The sequence below is a fragment of the Ranitomeya imitator genome, chromosome 2 (assembly GCF_032444005.1).
Source record: "Ranitomeya imitator isolate aRanImi1 chromosome 2, aRanImi1.pri, whole genome shotgun sequence".
Lineage (NCBI taxonomy): Eukaryota > Metazoa > Chordata > Amphibia > Anura > Dendrobatidae > Ranitomeya > Ranitomeya imitator.
In genome coordinates, this window is record NC_091283.1 from 793,052,973 (window position 1) to 793,071,200 (window position 18,228).

At 46.3% G+C, this 18,228-nt stretch overlaps 1 protein-coding gene across 7 annotated transcripts in view; it reads right to left on the minus strand.

Moving 5' to 3' along the window:
* Positions 1–16,249, minus strand: part of ATE1 (arginyltransferase 1) — a 137,113-nt gene extending 120,864 nt beyond the window's left edge. For 3 of the 7 annotated variants that reach the window (XM_069753669.1, XM_069753667.1, XM_069753666.1), the window contains exons 1-4: positions 15,644–15,782; positions 9,500–9,563; positions 2,749–2,811; positions 1,307–1,410 (exon numbers count right to left, since the gene is read on the minus strand). In XM_069753669.1, the coding sequence (XP_069609770.1) occupies positions 1,307–1,410; positions 2,749–2,811; positions 9,500–9,563; positions 15,644–15,749 (337 nt within the window). In that variant the 5' untranslated portion in view covers positions 15,750–15,782. Of the gene's footprint in view, positions 1–1,306; positions 1,411–2,748; positions 2,812–9,499; positions 9,564–15,643; positions 15,783–16,008 lie in introns of those variants that run through there. The other 4 variants (XM_069753665.1, XM_069753668.1, XM_069753664.1 and 1 more) reach the window with 4 other exon arrangements.
* Positions 16,250–18,228: the final 1,979 nt, after the last annotated feature.

Sequence of the window (18,228 nt, forward strand, 5' to 3'; positions counted from 1 at the left end):
GGAAAAAATATCAAAACTCACAATGAAAAAGAAAAGTAAGATCACATTTTAAAGTGAACGCCTTAACGACTGGTGGTCTATACATACATCACAGGTCAGGTGTGAGAGAATGGAGCGGGCTCAGGAGCTGGCTGGAGCAGTGATCGAAGCGATCAGACAGTGGAAACCAAGTGGTTGCAATGGTTTGGGCGGCCCAGTGGCCCTTCCTCTATGGAGAGTGCCAAAGTACCAGGGCACTAGGGACTACTAAAAGCTTGAGTTGCTGCCATCTTGGGGTTCTTATTGCCTACGGCTGGGCTTCATGGAAAGTCATTTTGCATTTTCACTATATACTAGAATACTAAAGCATTTCAGTGTGTAGTACAGCAAATAATCACAGGTTCACCTTAGCAACAACAACAAAAAAAAAAAAGGTGTAAACATTATTAAAAATCCATACAAAATAAATATATATGACATGAAAGTTTAATTCACCCTTCTTTTCCCAATCAAAAAAAACACCTACCGGCGGGGGAGGAGGTAAGAAAAAAAAAAAAAAAAAAAAAAAAAATCATAAAATATTATACAATTAACTCATATTGTAAACATGGTAAAAAAATAAATAAAAACGAAAAAGCCAGAATTCAACAGTCATATGTATGTACCCAACAATGGCACCGACAAAAGCAGCTTGGCAAGATTTTATCCTGTCCATCGACAAAAAAAATTTAAAAAGCTATGAAAGCACAAAACTGAAAAATGGGCACATCCTTAAAGGGATTGTCTGGTCATGCTAAATCAGTAGTGGTGGTAAGAATTGGCCCCGCGCTGGTCAGCGGCGGACAGAGGTAAAATCTGCAGTGCCCAGCTCCACAATGAAAGTCCTGCGGCCACTGCCAAACTCTGCACATCGGCACTGCTTCAAGAGGCCATAATTACTGCATGGAATATTTCTCCATTTGTCATGTACAGACAGAAAATTGACCCCAAAAGATATTACATCAATTTTTCCTTCAGTTTACACAGGACGATGTGACATTGACAAAGAGGATTTTTTTTTCTGCAAGGAACAAAAGATGATTTCATGGGTGATCAACAGCCTGTTTACACGGCAAGATAATCGGGACACGAGCACAACACCACTCATTCTCCATTACCTCGCATTGTAGATGCAGCTGAACACAAGGTCTCCTGTTCATTACTGATTCACATTTTATAAGTAAGACGAGGATTGAACAGAAGTTTCATTTCTGGAGGAGGAAACGATTCACTGTTCTCAAAAGGTAGGACGACTATTTCCTCCGTCATTTTTCTTCTGTACACTTACCATCGCTGGTAGTATGGGTCACTTCTCCATCTTGAAGAAACTTTTGCACTTTTTTGAGGACTTTCTTGTGGGATTTGTTAGGTTGGTAATTTACTGCAGATAATCTAAGAAAAACACCAGTCATTGGCAAAAAGATTCACAAGAGTCAAATGTGAAACCTTGAATAATTATTACAATGCAACTAAACCGGAATTATTGCAACTCTCCCTCTGAAATATAGAGGGGGTGTACCATGAAAGATATTAATGATCCTCAGGAAAAATGTCGGCTCCCCAATCACTAGAACAGGGGTCCCACGAGCAAGTTGCAAGAGTGAAAAGGAGGGTGATGGAAGCAATGGTCACAACATGGAGCAGCAGAGCGTATGTATGACCACCAGCCCTCTGCTCAAACTCCTCCTCACTGCGATAACGCCATGGAGGACGCTCGAGACCCCTGTTCTACTTATCGAAGGGGTCCCAGCAATCAGACACTTACACTAGGTGACAAATGTACTTTGTGGGACAACCCCTTTAAAGAGATTTCTCTGCTGCTGCTGTTCTCTACAAGGTGCAGCTTCACATTAGCTCTTTATACAGATTTAGTTATTTTAAAAAGGTTTTCCAACTTTATAGAAACTTTCATAAAACAGCTGTAAACACTGTGCAAAAACAACTAACGGTAACTAAAAAAAAAAGTCAGCATTTCTTTCCCTGCTAGAACCAAGACAGACGCTCCGGTGGTCCTCATGGTCTTTGCTTACAAGTGCCCAACGTGACACATCAGTAGCCGAAGCAGTAAGGTGCCATAGTCCTGGTATTACAGTGCAGCAATGGCAGCCATCATACCAGAGGCACGAGACATTTGGCCATGGACTGCGTCCGGGGGTCACATGATGACTGCTTGTAAACAAAGACCATGAGGACCACCAGATTTGCTTTTTTTTTTGTTTGTTTGTTTGTTTGTTTTTTTTTGGGGGGGGGGGGGTTGCGTGTGTTTCATAATTTGCAGACCTCTGATAGCGCGGCTGTATTCATATATAGGGAACCACAAATAACTCCCGTGCGGGGTCTGAAACCATTGAGCTTAAAGGGGTGGTCGAGGTTTGGCATGAAAGTCTGCAGACTTGTGAATTCTCACATTGCTAACAGCGAGCACCGTCCAGACTCTCCACTGCCAGCGGCGAATCCAGGCGGTCAAATGACTACAAGTATACGTGTTGTATTCTTCCGGCCACTAGACTTGTCTCGCCTCACTCAATTCACATGTACTGAGCAAGGCTGCGCACGTCTAGTTGGCATGTGTATCACATACTTGTGGTCATATGACTAAGCTCCCAACCCCAAAGAATCCTGCCAGTGTGCGATGTGTGCAATGTGAGGGTTCACAAGTCTGCAGTCACATTGCGGGATTGCAGACTTGTGCCCACATAGACAAGCACTTCCACCATGCCGCACTCTTACCTTATGGTGTACTGCGGGCAGCAGGTCTGGCTCATCAGAGGCTTGTACGCATACTTCCCACTCCTACAAACACAAGAAAGAGTTTAGGAACAAATACGGAAATCACTTCTGTTATCCTGTGAAACGAGACATAACTGCAGTATTTGTCAACAGGGAAACGTGTGCGGAAATGGACCCATCGCGGGCGGTCAGGGATCCAATCATGCAGAGCTGTCAGTTATAAACACGAAGCGGCACATTTACTAACCCTGTGTAACAGATAAGGGAAACGTACTCCAGGCAGGCGGAGAATTCGTCATATATAAAAGATAAATAATAATATATATCTTTCGATTGTCCAACTTCACCCCATTTGCATCAAAATTCTAGTGACCGTTGCCACAGTTTGACCCATGCCAACTCCCACTAAGCCCAGCCCCCTTTCCAAAAAGTCCTGCCTCCTGTTCAAGTGAGGCACAAAAACACAACAGCAACCAATGTGGGCGAGTGCAGCTGTGAGGTGCAAGCACACGGTGGGGCCGCATGACTAACTTATGTGTATCGCGGCCTCACAGATCCTAGCAGAGGACTTTGGGGGAAGGATTAATGCTGTAGATAAGCCCCTGATGCTGGTGGGCTTAGCTCACCTTCGATTTTGGGGGTGACAGGTTCCCTTTAAGGACCAGGGGTATTTTGTGTTACCATTTTTTGCTCCCCTTATTCCCACGGCCGTAATTTTTTTATTTTTCTGACTATATGGCCATGTGAGGGCTTGTTTTTTGCAAGACAAGTTGTACTTTTGAATGGCACCATTGATATTACCATATCATGTACCAGAAAACGGGGGGAAAAAAAATCAAATTAGGTGAAATTGCAAAAAAGTGCAATTCCACAATTGTTTTTTGGATTTTTTTTTGTACATGTTCACTAATTGCTAAAACTGACCTGCCATTATGATTCTCCAGGTCATTATGAGTTCACACATATCAAACATGTCTAGGTTCTTTAGTTAAGTGGTGAAAGAAAACTTTAAAGTTTGTAAAAAAAAAAAATAATAAAACTGTTGCCATATTCTGAGACCTGAAGCGTCTCCATTTTACTGGATCTGGGGTTCGGTGAGGGCTTATTTTTTGAGCACCGAGCTGACGTTTTTAATGATACCATTTTGGTGTGTATACAATATTTTGATCGCCCATTATTGCAATGTTTCAGTGACCAGAAACATAATTCTGGCATTTCGATTTCTTTCTCGCTACGTCGTTTACCAAGTGGATTCTTTTTTATATTGATAGATCAGGCGATTCTGAACGCGGCGATACCAAATATGTGTTTTTTTTCTAAATTGTTATATTTTGAATGGGTCCAAAGGATGGGGGGGGGGGGGGGGGAGGTGATTTGAACTTTTATTTTTTTTTTTATATGTTTAAAATTTTTTTTTTTTTTTTTAACTTTTTTCAATAGTCTCCATGGGAGACTAGAAGCGGTGTGCTACAAAGGGCAGGGCTGCAGCGCTGCTCTATGTAGCAGATATGCTCACTTGCTATGATCAGCTGACATGTGCTGGGAAAGGGAGGAGGCGTCCAATGACGGACTGTCTGTCATTGGACGTTAAGGGGTTAAAGTGTGATTACTTCCATCTGCTTGTTGTGATGCCATTTTCTTGGTGATGAATGGAAAGTGCATGAAATTGTCATCATGCAAGATCTTAACTTTAACCAAAATGCTTTAGAATATATGAATGGTCATTTAATTAAAGAAAACGGACTGCCAAAAGTTTTGAATCTACTATTTATTGATCACAACATAGAGAGTAATTCATTGCTTATAATGCCACTAGATGGTGGCCCGATTCTAACGCATCGGGTATTCTAGAATATGCATGTCCACGTAGCACATTGCCCAGCAAAAAAATAACACAACACGACGGTATGGTGTGAGTCTATAATGGCCATCATCCTTCTGGACAGACTGCTGGGACTTGTAGTTCCCAAATTTAGAACTATGGGCTGGAATATAGGACAGTAAGGTGCAAGACACAGTAGTAAGGAAGAAGCAGCCTCCAGCCCCGGTGCCTCCTCCTCCGGCCGATGCTTCCCTCCTCCTTCTCAGCAAAGCAACAGCAATGTCAGCCGGGCGGGTCTCATGCTCCTGGTCTCTGCCGCTGCAGGAGAGCCCGAGACACCGGCTCCGGTACCGTGAGGAGGTCATCATGTCCCCTCACCACCCCGGGAGCCTGCGGCCGCGCTGACCGCATACGTACAGGTGAGCTGACAGCGTGTGCGGCGCCTGCGGGGAGTGACGTCATCACTGGTGACATCACTGGCGGTGACATTATACCATGTAATGAATAGCAGGAGAGAGGGAAAACCGCGCAGTAATCGGTGATTACCGGTGATCAGACAGCTCCAGGGATGGTGAGGGGCATGTACGGCGGCTGCGGAGGGTGAGACTGACTGCGAGCTTGGGCTGCAGGGGATTAGGGAGGGACTAATCGGACTGTGGCCGTCGCTGATTGGTCGCGGCAGCCATGACAGGCAGCTGCCGAGACCAATGAGCGAATGAATATCCGTGACAGAAAGAAGGACAGACAGAAGTGACTCTTAGACAATTATATAGTAGATAACTTAGTATTTTGTAGCATAACCTCTTCCTTTAATTACTGCACCACACCGACGAGGCATTGAAGCCACCAGGGTATACAAGACATCCTGATGGATGTTGCTCCATTCCATTTGCAAATCTGCAAACATTTCATCTTTATTGCTATGGGTACGGACCCCAACCCGTCGCCCTAACTCCTGCCAAAGGTGATCTACAGGGTGTAAATCAGGTGATTGGATTGGCCATTTCAACCGGTGAACATTTTTCTTTGATAACCAATTGGTGACTAAATTGGAGGTGTGCCGCTGCCTTCTTTGGCTTTACCATGTGGCAGCACTGCATTCTCCAGTATATTCTTATACATGGTAGCATTCATATTTCGATCAATTCTATGTAAGGGGCCAATGGCAGATGCAGAAAAGCCACCACAAGCCATGCCACCACCATGTTTCACTGTAGGCGTTTGGTACCTTACCTCATTATGTTTTCCACTTGGGTGGTAAATATAGTGCTTATCATCACTACCAAACAGACTGAACATAGAATTCATCTGACAACACCTTAGACCAATCTGTCTTTTTCCTTTGACTTGTGTTCTTTGGTAAACTAAATTTGGACCATCAGGTTCTTTGCAGAAAGGCTTCTTGACTGGAACTTGTGCATTGAACCTTACTGCTCTTAGCCATCGCACCATAGTTTGCCGACTCACTTTGACCCCATATTCTTCATTCATTTCGTGTGAGAGCTGTACAGCACTTTTATGGACATCAGATACTGATTTTTTCCTTAATACAAAGTTTTCCGTGGTTGTCCACTTCTAGGTTGCTCAGCTGTTCCAAAACCTTTTTCTTTCTTTACTATACGGGACACATGACTCTGAGAACAGTTGAATTCCATAGCTCCTCTTTTTGGCTGTTGCTCAACTTCACTCTCAGAATAATAAGCTTCCTGACATTGGTTATAGCCATGTTTTAACCCCCCCCCCCAAAAAAAAAAAAATATGGAAAATTTGACTACCTGTGACAAAATATGAAAAACATTTGGCCCAGCAAATGTTGAAATCTAACACAAATGGATAAAACAATGTCAAACACAACTTTCATCCTTATAGCTGACAACCATTTGCTTCCGGTTAACTAAAATCACCAGGAAAATGGCATCACAACAACCAGACAGAAGTAATCACTTTCTTTTTAATAAATAAATAAAAAAATAAAAAAACTTTGGGTCACTACCTCGGTCTTGTGTCCTCCAATTTGGCGATGGAGAAAAAAAAAAAAAAAAAAAAAAAAAAAAAAAAAAAACTTTGTCACTACTGTAAATCGTAGTGACAAAAAACAATGGCGAATTACATAATTTTTTTTCACCACACTTGAAATATATTTTACAGTTTTTCATTACAAAATACATAGTAAAGTGAACGTTGTTGTTCCAAACAATAACGTGCCATGCAAAAAAACAAGCCCTCATAAGGATGTTGACAAAAAAAAAAAAAAAAGCCATATCATGTACCCACATGTACTAGCCCATAATAATAACAAAAAATAGGAGAAAAAGGAGCATACCATGGACAATATATAATATTAAGTCTTTATTAGTACATAAAAAACATTAAAAATCAGTAATAAATCACAGTATATATATTCCAATGAACAGCAAAAAAGGGGGACAGTTACTCCAAATGACCCCTGAAAAATGCTGCAGGGGAAATTCCACATATAGAGTCACTCCCTTGAGGAAGCGGCGTGCTAGCGCCGCGAAACGCGCGTCGGGGGTCTCTATTCCTGGCTGGTTACTCCTCTCCACCCCTTTGCACTTATTCTGGTGAGTCCATGTTGGTAGGGCACTATTATATTATTAATATGCATCTGCAGCCCATGTGGGCTTTGCTCTATTGCAGATAGACTTATCACTCTGCTCTACCCTGGTCCTGCCGTGCCTCTATAGCGCTGCTGGGGAGTACATGGTGTACTTTACCCACTATATGTGGAATTTCCCCTGCAGCATTTTTCAGGGGTCATTTGGAGTAACTGTCCCCCTTTTTTGCTGTTCATTGGAATATATATACTGTGATTTATTACTGATTTTTAATGTTTTTTATGTACTAATAAAGACTTAATATTATATATTGTCCATGGTATGCTCCTTTTTCTCCTATTTTTTGATATATGCTATGTGGAGCGGACTGTTTTGTCGGGGGGGTGTACTAATTTAGTACTCCCGTACCCTGACTATCACAATAGCTATGGGATTTTGTATATTCATAATAATAACAAGGCAACACATCAGAAGGCAAAAGCGCAAAAATAAATATTGGCCACAGCAGGAGTGGGATAAAGGAGTATTCCCAAGCTGTCTCTTGAGGGCTCCCAGCTCTACAGTCTCCTTACTTCGCCTGGTTGCTTGAAGGATGGCTGCCCCTCCTTGAGTGACAGGAGCCCTGTCCTGCTATAACACACAGTCAGTGTTTATTCTGAGTCTACACTTACCATTATATCTGCATATAGAGATAACAGTGCATTTGAGCAAACACACAGCTCAGGAAAGTTAGGGTACCGTCACACAGTGCAATTTTCATCGCTACGACGGTACGATCCGTGACGCTCCAGCGTCGTAACAATATCGCTCCAGCGTCGTAGACTGCTGTCACACTTTGCAATCTACGACGCTGGAGCGATAATTTCATGACGTATGTGCGATGTAGAAGCCGTTGGTTACTATGCGCACATCGTATACGATATGTTACACCATGCAATCATGCCGCCACAGCGGGACACTAGACGACGAAAGAAAGTTTCAAACGATCTGCTACGACGTATGATTCTCAGCGGGGTCCCTGATCGCAGGAGCGTGTCAGACACTGCGATATCGTAACTATATCGCTCGAACGTCACGAATCGTGCCGTCGTAGCGATCAAAGTTGCACTGTGTGACGGTACCCTTAGAGCAGTGATTTGGAAAACTGCCCCGGAAAGTGCAGATGCTGGGGGATTATCATTATGCAGGAGTGATAAGAGCCCTGTCAAAAGTTAAAAGGGACTGCAGCTGCTAACAATAGAAATCAATGGGCTGGAGAGAGCTGACTGGGATATTATGAGTTAACGCCTCTCCTGTGCATCCTTGACCAGGATCTGGTGACTGAACTCCATGGAAACAAGCTGTACACTAGGTAAGATAAAAGCTCTCACAGCTGGAGAACCACAGTAGATAGAAAAAGAAAGAAAATGGAAAACTTGCTCATTTTCAAGTGAATACAATTTAATAACTCGAGAATGTTCCTTTAAGTTGTCTTTGTGCTAATGAAGGGAGACTGGCTGAAATGATGTCTCTGATACACAGAGATTTCAGGGATTCCTGCACTGTCTCTTTGTAGCACACAGACAAACAGTAGCAGCATGAAGGACAGTATATAGAAGTAATGAGCTGTGCAGCTGGGAATCCAGCACTGGAGTGAGAGAAACACTTATTAAAGAGCTGCAGACAGGGTCTGTGTGTCTGTTTTCAATCTCCACCCTCGCCTTTCCATTGACTAGGAAAAGCAGCTGTAACTTGATCCTTCAGTGAGCTAGCAGACTGCTTTGTTTTGGGTAAAAAGAATTTAGCTGCTTTTCAGAGTGGACGGTGAGCGCAGAAAGGAGGCGAAGTAGCTCATAGGTGGAGAAAAAAAAGCAGAATTCTCTGATAAGATGTATTATAAAGTTTCTTATATTCGCTTGCACTGTTAATTCATTATATATAAAATTAATACACCAGGGACAACTTAAATTAAAGTTTACTATACGTAGGTATCAAAAAATAAAACCTAGCTAACAGTTAAAAAACCCTATATTACAACATTTCATGTCCGCGTAGCTTACTTATGTGATATTTGGGGTCTCGCATTATCTTTTGATGTTTGCTCTACATTTGCGGCATACAGCCAGACAATGAACATGAGCCATGAATTAATTATCCAGCCCTGGGTCTGAAGAAGCCAGAAGGGAAAGGCCATGTGTCAGATAGGAAAGATTAGCGAGAACACAAATACAGGAAATGAGGCGGGTGGGAAGAAAAGACCGCCTGAGACAAAGCGATAGCGACAAAACAAACGAGACAATATACCGTAACTATCCGGGAAGCAAGCAGTAAATAACGACATTCAGGGGCGGCCTCAAACACGGCCTGCTCTTACCGTCTCCAGCCGCGGTCTATCAGATTTTGGTAATCCTGGACTGTCAGAGAATGCGCCCACATGCCTAGAAGAAAAAAGAAAATGATTGACTTCATGCCCCAAGAGGATCCCGTATAAACATATACAAGACAACATATGAGACCATGGTACACCACACTATGCGGATTTTCTGCAAAGAAAAAGGACGAATACATTTTTCATGCAAAATTTTAAATACTTTTAGATCCTCACTAAACAAAGTATGCGACTGTGATTTTTTGGAAAAGGGATGTAGCTTAAAAAGGTTTGCCAGTTTCAGAAAACCTGTCCCCTAGCAGCAGTTTGTTTAAAGAAGAAAAAAAATTTTTTATAATATATAATTTTTATTTTTTTTCGCCCTCCCCAGGTCCAGAGCTGACTCTATGGCACTGCTCTCGGTGTCCATCACTGGCTCTGACTGTCTCGTGCAGTCAATCCAGGCAGAGACGCCGAGTTTAATGGGTGACGACAGCGCTGCAGACAATAACAGACACCAGGAAGAAGAGGCTATGACTCCGCGCTGGACCCAGGAAGGATGACTAGAGCACATGGTTTCTGAAAGTGGAAAATCACAGGGGTTGTCCAAGAATGATATAATTTTTTTTATTATAGGGATGCAGATATAGAAAATAGATACTGTTATTTAGCCTCACGCGGCCCAGCACGTGATAATGTAGCCAATTACTTGGCTCGTGTATATCAGCATAGCTGCTGGACCCAATGGAGTCACCGCTGCAGCCTGTCAACTAAGAACAGAGCAGCGGTGGAGCCGCGGCACGGGACTTGGGGAGAGTATTTGTGTGTTCTTCACACAAAAGACCTTTAAGTACAGACTGCAAAGAACCCGACAGCCTCACATATGACTATGAGGATCAGGAGATCCAAGGCCGGTCCAGACATTACAGCCCGTACTCGGACCTTGAACGTTGGAAGTGCGAACTCTTAAGTTTACAGATGTATAAGAAATAATTCAAACAGGAAAAAAAAAATATTCCTGAACCTATTTCATGTGAAATGGGTGTGGCACCAAATTTAGGAGACAGCATGACCCATTGCACTTACAGAGAGGCAAAATGCTACCACTGCAGCGATCAGATGCCCATCCTCGCCAGAAGAAGGGAACAAGGAGACCAATAGGGGTGGGCAGCACTGGGAGCGGCGGGGTCAATGAATGGACATTGGCTTTTTAGCTGCCCTACAGTGCCATTTAGGCTGCACAATCCACCCTAAGCTGCTGGCGACCGGAGTTTACAATTCCCACAGAACAGCGGCATCCACGTTTATTCCCTTCGGACATTTGCCTATGAGCGCATTTAGAACTGCATCTCTGCTTTGTAAATCCTTTTATTAGCACATCTTTGCCTATTTCACATCTCCTGTAAAATGAGGATTTTTTCTGCAGGTTTTGATAGAGATTTTACACTTTTTGCCCTCAGTGGATTGGTTGCAGACTTTCAGTACATAATCCATAACAACAAAAAAAACAAAACAATAAAATACAATTTCATGCACACAATGCAGAATTTTATTTCTTCTTTTGCAAAAATAAAAAGTTTCTGAAATTGATAGGATTTATTTTTATACCTTTTGTCTAACAAGAGAAAAAAAATCAAAAAAAAAAAACTTACAAGATTGGAATCTGGAAATCATGTAAATGTGTCTAATGTCAAGAACCAAATGTTGTGTAAAAGCTTCATAGAAGGAAAATGCTAAATAATTCGCTGGGGTGGGCTACACCACAGGGTTCATGGTCACCAGCAGGAAACATGTTTTATGATGGGGCTATATGGTAACTTTGGCCTCAATACCTGACTGCCGACCAAAGTTCGCCAGAGGTCGCTGCTATGTCAGAGCACAATACAAGTGAGGGGGAACAAACTGCAACCCCGTGGGTATTGCAAAAAAGCCATTATCAAAAAACCTGTCGTAGTTGGACTTCTTGCAACTTGTTTGTCACAGTGGCCTCATCATAATGTTTCCCCATTTACTTCTATTGCGTTGCAATGTATTGGTGCCGCCTAGCTAACTTCGGTGTTGGGACCGATATCACAGCCAAAATCACTGTGTAGCCTTAATGGTTGCATGCGTTAGAAAACACCACCTACCAGGTCTGATTCGGGAGTGAAATGGTCACTACCTACTTGTGATCATTTTGATCGTGGTTTATATACACTGTATGCTCCGGCTACTGTGATGCTGGGCATGGCACCCACCTACCCTTCTAGCATGGGGATTATAGAGGACCCCAAGCGCTGTGCGGTCTGAAAACTTTAGAGTTTTATGAGCACACAAATGACTTGCTTTTAAACAATTCTGCGGTGTTCCTGAGCTGTCACATGTAGTGATTAGTGTAATGATGAGAGAATGTGCTTGGATAAAGTGTAAGGCTATGTGCACACGTAGCCTGGGCCCGCTGCGGATTTTTCCGCAGCGGAATCCAGCAGATTTGATAAATCCGCAGTTGAAAACTGCTGCGGATTTATCGCGGTTTTCCTGCGGTTTCCACTGCGGTTTTCCATAAGGGCAGTTGTAAATCCGCTGCGGAAAACGCACTAAAGAAGTGACATTTTTTTCCGCAGCATGTGCACAGCGTTTTGTTTTCCCCATACGTTTACACTGAACTGTAAACGCAGGGGAAACTGCTGCGGATCCGCAGCAAAATCCGCATTGTGTGCACATAACCTAAGGCTACTTTCACACATCAGGTTTTTTCCCTCCGGCCCAATCCGGCTCCTTTTTGAAAAACTGGAACCAGCAAAATCAAAAGCCGGATCCGTTTTTTTTTCCATTGACTTGTATTAGCGCGCCGCATGGCCTAAATAATAATAATAATCTTTATTTTTATATAGCGCTAACATATTCCGTAGCGCTTTACATTTTTTTCACACATTATCATCACTGTCCCCGATGGGGCTCACAATCTAAATTCCCTATCAGTATGTCTTTGGAATGTGGGAGGAAACCGGAGTGCCCGGAGGAAACCCACGCAAACACGGAGAGAACATACAAACTCTTTGCAGATGTTGTCCTTGGTGGGATTCGAACCCAGGACTCCAGTGCTGCAAGGCTGCAGTGCTAACCACTAAGCCACCGTTCCTTCCGTTTTTTTCCCAGATCCAGCTAAAATTTCAATTCCGGCTTCTGGAAAAAAACATACGCAGTAACGTTTTTTTGTCTCCGGCGAAAAAGCCGGAAGCGCCGGATCCAGCTTTTTGCTAGAATGGAAGCCTACGGGCGCCGGAAGGTGTCGGATCCGGACAATGACAGATCCCGGATCTGGAATCCATTTTTTTTTTTTTTTTTTTTAAACGGAGCATGCTCCAATTTTTTTTTTATCCACTTATCTGGATATGCTAGTCGGATCCGTTGAAAAATGGATCCGTCGCATCAGTTTTTCACAATCTGCGGCAGATCCGTTTTTTTTTTTTTTTTTTTTCCAACATTCAACAGATTGTGCCTGAAGGCAAAAACCTGATGTGTGAAAGTAGCCTTATCGGAGCATGCTCGGGTGCTAACAGAGTGTCTTTGGCGTGCTCGAAAAATATGTTAGAGTCCCTGCGGCTGCACGTCTCGTGGCTGTTCGACAGCTGAAACACATGCAGGGATTAACTAACAAATGGGGGAGGGGAAAGGAGAACAACGAGAAACTTTTTGTAAAATTTCAAATGCAACAATAAGTCAGGCCCATAGTTTGAAAGCCAGTCTGGGACTATGGGGAGACCGGACCATAATTCAGAGTCTGCCTGGACAATTGCAGCCTGGTATGCTTTACCCAGGATCACTCCGGCTGGGAAACAATTCACCAACACCTGCCTAGCCCGAAGATGACCCCGGCTTCCTGAAATGTTCCAGCTGCCTGACAGCTCCATCACTATAAAACTAATGGGAAAGAACTGTCAATCAAACGGAACGGTGCAGGAAGAAGTAAGCCAGGGGTATGATTGAACAAGTCAAGTCTCGCCCAATGGTCCTTGGCCAGAGTCTTTCAGGGTAGAACATATACAGCTGCGATCGTGCAGCCAGACCCAATGTCATGCTGCCTGTGGTTCGGGCAGCAAAAGGCTACTTTCACACTGGCGTTTTTTTTAATACGTCGCAATGCGTCATTTAGGGGAAAAAATGCATCCTGCAAAGTTGTTTGCAAGATGCGTTTTTGCCCCATAGTTACATTACCGACGCATTGCGACGTATTGACACACGTCGCAACCGTCTTGCGACAGTTGCGCCGTATTGTGGTGGACCGCCAGGAGCAAAAAACGTTAAATGTAACGTTTTTTTGCAGCCGACGGACCGCTTTTTCCGACCGCGCATGCGCGGCCGGAACTCCGCCCCACCTCCCCGCACCTCACAATGGGGCAGCGGATGTGCCGGAGAAATGCATCCGCTGCACCCATTATGCGGCACAACAAACGCTAGCGTCGGAATCTCGGCCCGACGCAATGCGACGTGCCGAATCCGACGCTAGTGTGAAAGTAGCCTAAATCTAGTGACAGATTCCCATTTCAGTGCATTTAAACAGGCAGATCTCATCCTGTACTGAGTGCCAACTGACTATACTCAAGCTAATTCAGGATCATTTACCAGCCTGTTACTAAAGCTGACAAAAACTGATGGAAACAGAATGATTATTAAAGCACCACTCCAAGGTTTTTGTTTTTCTTATTCCACTGCTGGAGTGGTGCTATTACTTTAATTTCCCTGCCCCTAATATTATTCCTACCAGTCGCAGTCTTCAGCTGCTCCCTGAGATGCTACAGTCCCAATCCGCCATCTTGTGACTGCAACTTATGACTGACCGGAAATCAGAGACAACAGTCACAAGCTCTCAGTGTAAGGCCGGGGTCACACTATTAGTATTTGGTCAGTATTTTACATCAGTATTTGTAAGCTAAAACCAGGAGTGGAACAATTATAATAATAGAAACATATGCACCACTTCTGTATTTATCATCCACTCCTGGTTTTGGCTACAAATACTGATGTAAAATACTGACCAAATACTGATAGTGTGACGGCAGCCTTAGTCTACGAGACCATTGTTCTGGCTGTCATAGACTTACATTAGGTTGCGACTTCCAGATCACCCAGCAAACACTGGAGCGATCCGGCAGATCACAAACTGCTGGAGACCAACCGGAGCGGCGACGATAACAGAAGAAGATGGCGGCTGATGAGTAGAAGACCAGGGGCAGGGACCTTAGTAGCACCGCTGCAGCATTGCAATAGAAAAAACCTATGAAGTGATGCTTTAAACTCATTCTATCTCCACAGTCTCATGTTCTCGGCAGCACATTGCCCGTATGATGTGCTGCCAACAACGATGATTTTTTCTTTTTCCAGACAGCAGAGATCATCTGATCACCAGATGAAGAAGCGTGTGGCTCACCCGTTGGGCGATGGCCGACACGTTTACATGGGTCAAACACTCATATGAACGTAGTTATCTAAATGAAACCTTAGGCACAGTTGTCGTTTTTGGGTGGTGGAAAGGGGGTCTTGGCGAACGCTTACACGGCCTCCATAACAGACATGTGCTGCCTGCACATCACCAGGACTTCGGCGAGATCGCCACCAGGACGCCATTGGGAAGAGGAGGGAAATGTGAGGTCTTGTCACGTCGAGGGTCCCGGAGGTCTCACATACCCTGGAGCCATTTCTGCTTTTGTACACAGGGTGGTCTGTTTTGGGGTTTATATCTTTAGGGGTCTACTGCGTGGTTTGCATTTGTTTAAGGGTAGGTCTTCGTTTTGGGGTGTAATAAGGGGGTGATATACACACAAAGTGCAGTAGGTTGGGGATATCTCCTCAAAAGAGGGCAAGTACGGATCGACTAATGTCATTGCCCACCGCAGTCCTAACATGGCAGCTGCATCGCTGACAGGACGAGCCACGGGCGACCTCCATGGAAGTCAATGGAGACGACACGGACGTGGCAGCCACAGAACATGCACTGAATCATACTGGAGAATAATAAAGTTGTGATATTTGAATCGCCCATCACGTGACCAGCAGCATCCATACACGGGCCGAGCTGTAATGATGATGGGCAGCTGTCATCTCCTGGGGTCAGTTACCTGACACCTCACTCCCCACATCCGCACTCACTGACAACACTCGGCTCCTCACCATGGGAGACGTTCCCGGCTTCGCTCTTACAATAGCCGCACCGGTTCCCATCCTCCCCACCAAAGTACTCCAGGATACTGAGCGCTCCCCCGCCGGCGGACGCCATCTTCCTCCCTGCTCCAGCCCCTGAAGCACACAGCCGGCTGTACGCATGCGCATTACTCTGCCAGTAATAGGCAAAACCGCCATCTTTACTACTGACAATAACAAACTTCCCCTTTACCACACAAAGCCTCGAAACCCGATGGACGCCATGTTGGATGAGGGCAAGGAATATTTTTAAGCATACCGAAAGCAAATAGAGTACTGACTACAGCAGTAACCGACCTACAGGCTCACTATGGTTTCTGACGGGGGGTTCGTACCGTGCGAAGCTTTTCCTCTCTGTGCTCGGCAATATCCACACGTCGCCTCATCTCGTAATCCTCGATACTCTAGTATAGTGTACATGTCTGCGGCTGGCAAATCACCGAGCGCAACCAAACCGGATGGTTCTCCCGTCCCGTGTGCAGGAGACGCATAGAGGCGGAAACAGAGTCCAGCTCCCGAGCATGACATAAACCAGCGCAACAAATATCAGCGAGGTCCGCAGCACCCAATCACATTCCACCTACCACCGAGCAAGACACAGGGGCGCGATGTAAGCAGGCACCTGATTGGCTGTCCCGGTCAGCCCCGCCCACTCGTACCTGCATGTTTAATTCATTCCTGACTTTTCCTATATAGATTTTACACTTTTGTCTCTGGTTTTTGTGTGAATATTATCAATCTGCTCCGAAATACATAAAGAAGCTGCGGGGCAGATCACTGCAGAATCCTCCTGCACTACAGCCTCAGACGCGGAATCCTCCTGCACTACAGCCTCCATTACATTGGATGGAAAGTAATATTGCTGCACACAATGGTAAAATAATGGACACCATGATAGAACCTGATTATAAATGAGTGGGGCCCATCAGCGACATTGGATCCTGCTCAGTATTGCGTTCTATCCAAATCGCCCCGCAGATGTGAGCAGAGCCTAAAGCACCCCGCAGATGTGAGCAGCGCCCCAAACCGCCCCGCAGATGTGAGCAGCGCCCCAAACCGCCCCGCAGATGTGAGCAGCGCCCCAAACCGCCCCGCAGATGTGAGCAGCGCCCCCAACCGCCCCGCAGATGTGAGCAGCGCCCCAAACCGCCCCGCAGATGTGAGCAGCGCCCCGCAGATGTGAGCAGCGCCCCAAACCGCCCCGCAGATGTGAGCAGCGCCCCAAACCGCCCCGCAGATGTGAGCAGCGCCCCAAACCGCCCCGCAGATGTGAGCAGCGCCCCAAACCGCCCCGCAGATGTGAGCAGCGCCCCAAACCGCCCCGCAGATGTGAGCAGCGCCCCAAACCGCCCCGCAGATGTGAGCAGCGCCCCGCAGATGTGAGCAGCGCCCCAAACCGCCCCGCAGATGTGAGCAGCGCCCCAAACCGCCCCGCAGATGTGAGCAGCGCCCCGCAGATGTGAGCAGCGCCCCAAACCGCCCCGCAGATGTGAGCAGCGCCCCAAACCGCCCCGCAGATGTGAGCAGCGCCCCGCAGATGTGAGCAGCGCCCCAAACCGCCCCGCAGATGTGAGCAGCGCCCCAAACCGCCCCGCAGATGTGAGCAGAGCCCAGACCGCCCCTCACATGTGAGCAGAGCCCAGACCGCCCCGCACATGTGAGCAGAGCCCCAAACCGCCCCGCAGATGTGAGCAGAGCCCAAACCGCCCCTCACATGTGAGCAGAGCCCAGACCGCCCCGCACATGTGAGCAGAGCCCCAAACCGCCCCGCAGATGTGAGCAGCGCCCCAAACCGCCCCACAGATGTGAGCAGAGCCCAAACCGCCCCGCACATGTGAGCAGAGCCCAAACCGCCCCGCACATGTGAGCAGCGCCCCAAACCGCCCCACAGATGTGAGCAGAGCCCAAACCGCCCCGCACATGTGAGCAGCGCCCCAAACCGCCCCGCACATGTGAGCAGAGCCCAAACCGCCCCGCACATGTGAGCAGAGCCCCAAACCGCCCCGCAGATGTGAGCAGAGCCCAAACCGCCCCGCACATGTGAGCACAGCCCAAACCGCCCCGCACATGTGAGCAGAGCCCAAACCGCCCCGCACATGTGAGCAGAGCCCAAACCGCCCCGCACATGTGAGCAGAGCCCAAACCGCCCCGCACATGTGAGCAGAGCCCCAAACCGCCCCGCAGATGTGAGCAGAGCCCAAACCGCCCCGCACATGTGAGCAGAGCCCAAACCGCCCCGCACATGTGAGCAGAGCCCAGACCGCCCCGCACATGTGAGCAGAGCCCAAACCGCCCCGCACATGTGAGCAGAGCCCAGACCGCCCCGCACATGTGAGCAGAGCCCAAACCGCCCCGCACATGTGAGCACAGCCCAAACCGCCCCGCACATGTGAGCAGCGCCCCAAACCGCCCCGCACATGTGAGCACAGCCCAAACCCCCCAGCACATGTGAGCAGAGCCCAAACCGCCCCGCACATGTGAGTAGAGCCTAAAGCCACCCCGCACATGTGAGCAGAGCCCAAACCGCCCCGCACATGTGTACATGGTATAAGTGT